This window comes from Diadema antillarum, unplaced genomic scaffold (genome assembly GCF_040938485.1).
Source record: "Diadema antillarum isolate AM-2024a unplaced genomic scaffold, OU_Dant_1.0 scf00000180, whole genome shotgun sequence".
Lineage (NCBI taxonomy): Eukaryota > Metazoa > Echinodermata > Echinoidea > Diadematoida > Diadematidae > Diadema > Diadema antillarum.
Window position 1 is genome coordinate 1955572 of NW_027271069.1, and position 10780 is coordinate 1966351.

The 10780-nt window shown below is 46.1% G+C and overlaps 1 protein-coding gene across 1 annotated transcript; it reads right to left on the reverse strand.

Annotated features, from left to right (window-relative positions):
- Positions 1 to 202: 202 nt before the first annotated feature.
- Positions 203 to 10237, reverse strand: LOC139723101 (uncharacterized). The gene has a single exon (XM_071634370.1). The coding sequence runs from the start codon at positions 10202 to 10204 to the stop codon at positions 2897 to 2899; it is 7308 nt and encodes a 2435-aa protein (XP_071490471.1). The 5' UTR covers positions 10205 to 10237; the 3' UTR covers positions 203 to 2896.
- Between the last annotated feature and the right edge of the window lie 543 nt (positions 10238 to 10780).

Below are 10780 nucleotides of genomic sequence, written 5' to 3' on the forward strand. Positions count from 1 at the left end.
GAAAAGTGAATGCGAGGTGTACGACGTTTCACCTGCTACTGCCGAGCTTCGTCAGGTTGCCGACAACTATGTCTGCATACACACTATAACCTGAACCTGCATGTACGCACTACCTTGTCTCATTGTACCTGACGAATCTCAGCAGTAGTGAGCAAAACGTCCTACATCTCACCTACCATTTTCTTCGCGAGACCAACCCTTACCTGTACCCTATTGTCATACAACTTTGATCTCCCATGTATAAGTAGAACACAACAGTGTTTCATAGCCTGCTGTCAATGAAGACGTAGACATGGTATTATAGGAGAACACAAACACAGTACAAAGGTTTTTTTTCGTAAACATGAAAAACTGATATAAGTCATCTTCCTGAACAGAACTTTGAGCAACTTCCCTGTCACTTCCTGCCCAGAACAATTAAAGGAAATAAAAAATGTTCTAATGCACTAAAATCACGTGGCATTCATCTGACCTGTTCAGTGTTGCGCTATTCACCACTTTGCCCCTCCAAAGTCACATTTTGTGGTAAAAGCATCAACACTTTTATAATCCAGGTAACTTGTCTGTCTACTGCATGCACAAACATTACCTTCTAGGATTGAATGACCAAAAAAAAAAAAAAAAATAGAAAAGCAACAATCACTGCATCCAACAAGGTCTACATAAACATTTAAACTTTCACATAGTAACTCCAGGAAACACCATACAGTTGGTTTCCTCACGACAAACTCCTGACCGAACTGGGTTGAGCCGTCTTGGCCTGAACAGGGCAGCTCACCCAGTATTTCAACAACATAGTGGAACTGGTCCACACACAACTTCCAGGATACGATTAAAAAACAAAATAAAACAAAAAACAAGCTACCACAATACAAAAGCAAACCAACAACCCTATCTCTCTTACTATTGAAGGTTTGTCAGTGTCTGTCTTCACTGACCTTTGTGAACTCTATGTCGTGTCTTCCTTTACTTGTACGGCTGTGATGAATTTCTGCCTGTATGTGGATCAATGCCTAACCCAAATTCACAATGAGTGTCATTTGCAAAAAAGTGTCAGTCTATCCAGTCAAAACTCCCCCGCACAGTGTACGAGAGTCAACAGAAAAAGTTCTACAACTTTATCAAATCACATTCTTTGACCTAACAAAAAGAAAATAAATGTGCATTTCCTAATGAAATTTCACAAAAATGAATTTGCTTTCTTCTACATCTTCATCTCCCCATGACCTGAAGAACTTCTTTTCTTTTGAAAAGGGTCAAAATCGTTTGGCCGCCACAATATGATTTTACATAATGAGGGCAACTATTCTTGAGGAACCTAAGGTTTCAGCAATAAATCTAGCCACAAGAAAAGAGGGGAAAATAGATGGTCCTACATAGTCATCCCTATGGGTATTAAATTAATGTTTATCCACTGGCAAATCTCCACACACAGGCAGTGTCATACAACGACACAAACAAATGAAAAAATCATGACAAAAATATACCTCCAAAGGACTACCCAATCATACACCATGAGAACCCACTATAGTGGAGCATACTAATCCACCATTAAAAAAACAAAAAAACAAACAAAAGAACAACCACACAATAGGTATACACTTCATGTTAGCATGGTGCAGGGTGTTTTGTGACATTGCCCCTTCTTTTTGGCACATGTTGCACCCAGTCATTACTAATGACTTAAATTGATGCCAACACAGCATGCATGCAAATCAGTGCAGATGCCGCGCCAAAATCTGATCTACAACGACAGTCATCCTATTAATGAAGACAGTACTAACACGTCACTTGGCATTAATAATGTTCAGTTTTTGCACACACTCCAATTCTAATCTGATATATATTTCACTATGTGCTTTGGCACCAAAACACGAGGGAGGAGCTAATACTAATTTTAGCCCCATTCTCCCCTGGTGTATAGAGATCCTAGATACAAGACACGGTAAAAACACACCCTTGAATAAAATCTGCTAGGTAGACACACAAAAAACTCTCATGATTCAATACAAAATGAGTATGAAACACATCATATTGGAAACCTGAACATTGTCAGTGTATCATAAAGAGAAAGGCTTCCTCTACAATGGTTAGCCATTTGACATGTTTGACTTAAGCTTAATACAAGTTTCAAAAGAAGTAGAAATCTAGCTTACTTGGCAAGGCAGCATAAAAAACTCATTAAGTTAAAGGAGACAAGCAGCTCAGTGAGGTAATAATTCTGATGTGAACTGTATCAGTTCTCCTGACTTTACGTCCACATTTCATCTTGTTAATTCTTGTTCTAATAGTTTCTTAACAAGATCGCAATAACTTGAAAAACAGCGAGGAAAACCTTCATAGGTACATGGAAACAGCTGCCTAAAATTTCCCTTTTTTGTTCCTGAATTTTTCTTCTTTTTTTTTGCAACTATTTCTTGTACTACTACTGTCTGGAGAAAAGACATCCTACTGCTGCAGAAGCTCCATACACCACATGATGGCATGGACTTTCAAGTTGACTCCATCTACACTAATCTCTCCTCAGCCAAGTTTGGTGTCGACAACGTGGAACGTGAGCACCAAGAGACACATCACACTGCAAATTTTGCTGACTTCTCTCCGGAAGTGTGCTCCTCTTGTATTTAACTACTCGCACAATCGCACACCTGATGGCTTTCAAAAGCCTAATACCGGAGCTACTCCAGTCATACCTACGGCTCCTTCTGGTGGTCTCTTTAGCCTACATTGGATGGGATTCAGTGAGTTGGTTGGTGACTGATCCTGAATAGTGATGTATCTCCATCGCCTCGATGCACAGCTGAATGAGGTATCACTGATCACAATAACCTTTCACAATATGGAATATTCACTTGGCACCACATCTGGATCCTTTTATAAGCACATTCAACCACTTTCATGACTTCCCTTCCTCTGCTTCGCTCGCACTGTCCGTTTTCTCCGATGATGCGGGACTACCAGGTACTTTCTGTTCCCCATCTGCGGCACTGACGTCCTCACCACCATCTCCATGCAAATGAAGTAGCTCGTGTTTGTGGGCAGGAAGCTTCCCCTGCCTCTCAAGGGTCATCAGATGACCCTTCGACCGCAGGTGCTTGGCCAGATGGCCCGGGATTCGAAAGGCTATGGCACACTCCTTGCACTTGAAGGGTCTTGGATTGGAGTCCACTCCAGTGGTGGTAGCTAGCTCCACCCCTTCAACTCGCGCAAAGTGTTCCTCGGAGCGTTCGTGCTTCGACAAGAGGTTCCTGCTGGAGAAGGAGACCAGGCATTCGTGGCAGGTGAACGTCGCCTCCACAGCGTGTACTCTGGCATGGATACGCAGCTGGCTTGGCTTGATGAAGGCTTCTCCACAGTGTATGCAGCGATGATGACCAGTACTGCCAGTGGGTGACATGGCCATTCTCTCCTCTTCACTGACTTTGGGTCTGCCATCATCTGCAAGACTGTCACCAGACTGCTTGTCTCTGGAAACATTCTCAGTGGGGCTAGAAAGGGCAGGAGATGTCAATGAAGAGCGCTCTCCCTCACTAGTAGTGGGAGAAGTAGCAACTTCCCTCTCGGCATGGGCAGTTGGCTTAGGTGACCCAGAGCCTGATGGCAGGTTTGTTGACAAGATAGTTGGGGGTAACTGAAACATTTTGGAGGGGAGCATTGGTGAAACTAGGCGGTGGTAGGGCCCAGGGGAAAATGGCTTCAGGTGGGTTGGTGATGGAATTGGAGGTGCTTGAATGGATGGAGGAAGAAATGGTGACACAAACTTTTGAAGTGGAGACTTCTGCACAGGTGACTGGTCTCCGGCTGATGGCCAGAGAGGTGGTTTAGATAGAAGCAGCTGCTTGATTGCATTCCCTGAAGGTTCCATAATGGGTATCTGACCTGCAGTGGCTTTGGATGAACCAGAGACAGATGAAACAGCCTGTCCACTCTTTCTGCCACTTGAGTCTTCCTCGTCATCAGAGACAGGTTCAATGATTGGATGCATTCCATGGGCTGCTGGCTTGTGATGAGAGCTAGAAGAGTAGTAGCGCATGCTGGAGTCAGATCTTTCTGGCCTTCTCATCAAACTCTCATGTGGCTTCATCGGCACACTCATTGATGACAGTTCTGAATCTCGGGAATGAGAGGACTTGTTGATATTCTCCACCAAAGGCAGTGAGGAACCAACTGATTCTGACAATTTTGATTCTTGCTTTTGACCACCTTCTTTTCCTGTTGACAGTTGCGTGCTCGTGGGAGGACTCTCTTCACTCCCCAAATCATCTCTGTTTTCTTTACTGACACCACTACTAAGAGCCACTCCCTGAGCTGTGGTAGATGTGGTTGATGCTGTTGTCTGGCACTTAGCAGAAACGGCCGTATTCCCTGTAGCAAGGCGATAGTGGTTGGTACAGGGAGCATATGACTGTAATGACACAATGTGGCCATACTTGTCTAGAACAGGAGGAGGTTGAGACTTTTGACTTGGACTCTTTCCTAGGAATGCTCCACCAGACAGAGGAAGATGTGATAAGCTCTGGGACTTTGTAAGAGGTGGGTGGCCAGTGTGAGCACGTTGCCTGTTTGTAAGGTGCTGGGAAAGCTTGCACACCACTTCGGACCTGGACAATTTTGACGACGGGAGCTGATCCTCTTTTACATCCTGCAGGTCATGTGGTTTGAGGATTTCACTGTAAGATCTCTTGAGTTTACCTGGATGAGGGATTGAGTCTCCTTTGACATGATGAGCATCTTGCTGCTCCTCGGTCGAATGAAAAGCATCGTCTTCCATTTCAGTCTCCTCACCCATACCATCATCCATCTCCTCCTCCTCAGAGTCATCAGCTGAGTCTGTGTCTTCATTTTCATCGGCATCCGAGTACTGGTGGTCATCAGATTCATCATATGCACTGGAATCGATACCATGTTCCTGTTCAAGCTCAGATGGATTGATGCCATTCTCCAGACATTTCTTAGTGTGGGCCTTTGACTTCATGTGTTTGGTGAGATTGCCCTTGGTCTTGAATGCAAAGCTGCACACATTGCACTGGAATGGTCTGACGTCAGTGTGGGTGCGAATATGCTTTTTCAGCATGCTTGGCTTCTTACATCGGATTCCACACTCTTGGCAAACATACTTCCCCCTTCCTCGACCTCTCACATACACATACTCCTCATTGGACTTGTAACCCCCCTCAAAGATTGGTATTCTCTTGGGCTCCTTTCCCTTACTAGGCTTATCCACTGGGAGTTCAGCTTCGCTGGTGGCTGCAGGCGGGGTCGTCTCCATTGGTGTTTCAGCGGGAGAAACATTTGCTGTGCTGGAGATTTTATGCGTGTGTATTTCTTCACTGGCAGCTTTGATCTTTTCAGCAGACATATTCCAGGCCGAGGAGTGAGTCAGGATTCCACCACCAGCTGGGCTAATGCTGCAAGTCACATCACCAAGTGTTCCCTTGTTCATGCCAGAGTTGTAGAGACCAAGATGAGCCTTCCAGGACACACCAAGGGGGTGCTTGGTATTTCCTCCTGGTCGCCAGTTAGAGTACATAGATATCTTGCGGTTGGATCCCTGTGGAACATACATTGGTTGCAAGCGCCTGGAACAACAATCTGTGACCTGGGCAACACCTTTCATTCTTGAGGATATGTTGGCATACAGGAAGGTTGGTGCAAGGGCTGGTCCACTACCTGCTTTGTTGGTCTTCACACTGCTGAACCAATCAGCCAGACTCTTTTCAAGTTTCTGTGGCAAGGACTTCAGGGAAGTCTGGTGTAAAACTGGAGTCAAAACTTCTAACAAATGTTCCCCAACAGAAGATTCATTGCAATTGCTCTGTTCCAAGGTCTGCGGTTTAAGTAGCGATGGACTGGATTGACTTTTCTCAGTTTTTATTGGCTGCACTTTACATCCAGTGCTATCGCTGTCCTCTTCAGAGAGTTTGACAGGTCCAGAGGCAGTTAGGAACTCTGCTTTTGAGGATGTCTGTGAATCAACACTATCTGCCTGTCCTGGTGGCAACTTGCCTTGGGTGGGACTCAGCTTGTCGCTTGGAGTTAAAGGTGACTTTTCAGACCTTGGAGATGAACTTGATGGAAAGCTTGGAGCATGTGATGATGATGGGGAGGGCAAGACAAAAAATTGTGATTTCGGTTTGCCATCTGCTGTGGGTGTAGCAATTGGTCCAACAATTACTCCCTCATTGGAAGTTGTCAAAATGCTCTCTATACTTCCACCGGCGTTGTGAAATGCATGGGCCACCAAGCGGCCAAGTTCACGAGCAGCGTCAACAGGAGTACTAGGTGTCTTTGCCTTCAGTGGTGACTGTGACATCTTCATTACTGATTCAGCAATTGAAAGTGCTTCAGGCGACAGCAAGACACGTGGATCGATTTTTGGGGATGACTTTGGTCCATCAGGAGTAGATGCACTTTTCACAGCTGCTGTCAATGGTTGTGGAAGATCCAAACTCAAGCGATGCCTTGCTGCTGCAGAACCAAATTTCATTGGTGACTTCGGGAATTTCTTACCCCCTTCAGTTGGTGTATGAGCTGGTGATCTGCCAGCTACATCAACTCTTGGGATTTTAGCCGACAATGGCGATCCTAGAATTTTTGCTGTTAAATCCAAGGCATGCGTCTGTTCACTAGGGGTTCTCTTGGCTGGCAGAGACCTTCCTGGACTCATATTTAATCCAGGAATGGCTGGGAGATTGCGTCGCTTTTGTAGACTGACCCGGGCACTGTTTTCATCAAGAGCCAAGGTGAAACTCTTTTTCTTCCTTGCCAGTGCCTCATTCACAGGCAAATGATCCAAATTTGGCGTCTCTTTCAGTCTCTCTCCTTTATCAGGCATAAAGGAGGTATTCGGCACTCGAGGGCTAGCTAAGCCTGGTGTCTTAGGCGTGAGAGGTGACTGCGGTGGCGCAACTTTCAGCAATCCTTCATGGCGAGGAGAATGTTGAAGAGATGGACTACTGAGGAGAAAGTCACTTCGGGTGGAACCACTACCTGTTGTGCTATACAAAGCTGTCACAGGGCTTTTGCTCTCACGAGGAACGAATGATGAAGCTCCAGGTGACTCTCTCTTTGTGTCGCTTTTCTCTGGCCCATAAGTTGAGATTGGCTGTCCAGGAAGGAGGGAAAACTGAGATGGTGCATGGGGAGTGGTTGGAGTGTGCTGAATGACAGATACACCTGGGTAGCTTGTCTCTGGCACCTTGGAGGATTTGGGTGAATAAGGGCTCCTCAAGGGGGTTGACGTTCCTTTTGGCAAAGACGGGTGTAACCACATGAGCTGGGACGCAGCATGGTTTGCATCCGGCCCCGGGAATGGAGGAGAAAACATCGGCAGCATGGAATGAGTTTGCGCTGCGCCATGATGTGGCAAAGCTTTTGGCATCTCCTCTTCATGAATAGGAGTGTGGTCATGATGTTTGCGCACCTTTTTCTTTGCATGGTGTGGATCCTGCGAACCTGCAGAGTCACTCTCTGATTTGCTCTTTTTACGCTTGTGTGCTGATTTGCCAGAGTCAGCATGATGGCTGCCATGTGGGCTTTCCCTCGGGAACTGGTGGCTGGCTGACCCAGGTGCAAGGCTCTCCGTTGGGAGATGTTGCATCATCGATGGATGGTGATACATTGCTGGCATGGGATATCTCATACCTCCCTGTAATGCTTCCTTCAGCATCCAAGGTGCCACCATATGAGCTGGTGGCCATAGGGGCGAGTACTGTTGGCGCTCCATGGGCAAACTCTGGCCTAGCATACTGGCAGGAGGTGTGTGCTGAGTAAGTTTATGCTGGAGCAGTATATTCCTAATCGTATTACCGTCCCCTGGCACGGCCTGCTGAAGAGTGCTGGGTGAGGAAGTTGGCAGCTTGTGGCTCGAACTGATGCCTCCTTCCGTTGGCTTGTGGGGGGGCTCAACCCGTGGCTGACCTGTGTGCTGGTGTGCTGCATGCTGGCTTCTTTTAAGGGACTGCGCTTCCCGCTGTCTATCTTGATTTCCCCTCACTTCCTGCTTGCTGTCTAAATTAGTTTGCTCAGCCAGCTCAGGCCTTCTCCTTATCTCCATGGCTACTGCACTGCTCTCAGCTGTACTTTTTGAATCGCATCGAGGGTCTGCAATGTTTGAAGGTAGCTGGGGCGGAGTGCTCGTCATACTTTCCCTGTAAGAAAAACTGGGTCTTCTTGGCTTGACAGACTCCAAATCAGAGTCATCAACTATGGCTTCATTTTGGGTGATGAGCTTTTGGATGTGTTGCTGCAGTCTGATTTGCTTTGACGGGGAGTTGAGTGTTGGCCGTGGCTTCTCTCCTCCATCTCTGGATGAAGTTTTATCACTCTCAAGGCAAACACCCTGATTTTTGAGGACCTCCTCAGACAATCCTGGGATGCCATCTACTGGAATCTGAAAATGGTACTGGCCGCCAGATTTGACGATGTTAAAATTTGTAAGAGGGATCATGATTTGCTGTGATGACTTCTGCTGATCAGCGTCCTGAGATGTCCCCTCCTCTCTCACGTGACCACCTTTTGAAGGTGCGGACCTATCTGCAGAGACAAGTGATGGATGTGAGACTTCCCTTTCTCCCAGATGGCTTATTGGTGCAGAATGCCACCTCTCTGTGAACTGGATGCCGCTCTCTTTTGAAGAGGTTGAGCCATTATTTTCAGCAGGTGTCTGATTGTAAGTGGCACTATTTTGTGGCGAATGTTTTCTTTGCTGACCCCCCATGAGTTTCATTGTATGTGGCTCCTCCTGCAGTAAGTGTTTATCAACTATGTGATGAGTCATGCTGGGCTGGGGTGCCCACATCATATTGCCGGTTTGGCTTGCAACGGGCGATGCCTGAGTCTTACTGGATGGAACAAAGCTTGGGAGGCTATCTGGCATCGAACTGCGACCACCGTTAACAACTTTTTGGACACTTGTTTGTGTCATCTTCACCCTGTCCTGCTGTGAGTCTACAGGAAGCGAGGATGACTGACTGTGAGGTTGGGTCTGTGCCTGCAAATCTTTCACTCCTTCTTTGTCACCCTCCTCATCAGTGTCTGTTTCATCTGAACCGCTATCATTTTCAAATTCAAGTGCTTTCAGGTCGGGTGCTAGACTAGAGGCTCCAGCCTTGGCGGCATGAGCGTGTGACTTGCAGTGTTTGTAAAGATTGCTTTTGGTTTTGAAAGAAATTCCACACGGATCACATGGGTAAGGGCGCTCGCCAGTGTGCGATCGAATGTGCTTTTTAAGCACACTGGGCTTCGAACACCTGCGACCACAACAGTCACACACGTGCTTTCCTTGCTTCTGGTTAGATCTGACCTCTATCTCACCTTCTCCCCTGCTGGTCAAACTATCTTTCACCGGTCGGGTGCGCTCTGCGGTTATTTCTCCCTGCCTGCTCTGTGAGTTAGATACTTGATGCGTGTGGCTCCAGTTCTCAGTTTGCAGCTGTTGAGCACTGTTCGCAAACTGCATCAAGCGCGTGTCATTGATATCGCGTTTGGATGATCCTCTCCTTTGGTTCAACACTGAGGGCGGTGTGTGCGGTGTCACAATGGCATCTCCCAATGTGGAAACATCATTCTGTTCACTTCCCACAGTATTCATAGTCTTAAACTCTTCCCCAGTAATCTTGAGCAGGGCTTCCAACGCCTGCTGTTTCAGTGCACCCTCCTCCTCACTCTCGGAACTGCGCAGTACTGATACATTCTTTTCCTTCTTCTGGCTACTGGCTGAAGTGTGTCTTTGACGACTCTGTTTTTTGGGGCTCCCCAATGTACCTTCCTTACTTTTGCTTGGCGATAATGTCCTCTGCTCTTGGGATGCCCGAAATTCACGAGCTCGGCGCTCTTTTATGATGTCATACTTGTCTTTGTAAATAACCTCAGGTACGCGTTCCTTCACAATCTCCGGCCTGACGGCGGCCTCCTGCGGTTGTTTCTCGCTGATGCTGTCAGCAACGTGAAGGGGTCCGATTGTTTCCGGTGTCAGCTTGCTTTGCTTTTCTCGCAATGCTTTGGCCTCTCTCTTTTGCCGCACTCTGTCTGTAATCTTCACTTTCATGGCACTCTTGTACTTGGGTTTGTGTTTCCCATGATGCCTCCGCCCTGATGGTTTCCGCTCTGCTGGTGAAATCTGAGCTGCACCGTCAAAGCCATCTGCATCAAAACAACAAAATGAAAAAAAAAATGTATCAGGTGTGGCAGCACAGATCATCATGGTACAATTAGTCACACTAATATTGAAATCAGAACAACAATATACACTTAAAACTTTCTTTAAAAAAAAAAAATCACTCAAAAGATGACCTGCATTAGCAGACATCATGACCTGCCTAATATGCTTCCAGTTTGACAAATGTTCAGTGCCCATCATACTGGAAGTAAAACTACATCCTTATTCAAAGGCGTAGGCATCGGCCCAATATTCACAATGTATAGTATAAAGCATGAGATATGCAGCCTAGAGCATGAAAAGCATACTGACAAAAGTGAATGACTCTGTTTCCTTTCAAAACACACAAAAAATCATCACAAGAATCTTAAGAGAAATGATAGAATTTACATATCACATCCACATGCCAATTGAAGCTAAATAACAGTATTTTGGACTCATTAGATACCAGTCAGTGTCATTTCTAGAAACATGAAAAGAACTGGAAGATACAGACATAACACACAAAGTTTCAACAAAACTCTGTGAAGTCAAGATAAAAACACTTAATAGCCATGCATCTCTTGTATAATGTGAGGACATGTTTGAGTTCTCAGGCACGGAATATTCTGCACACTTATA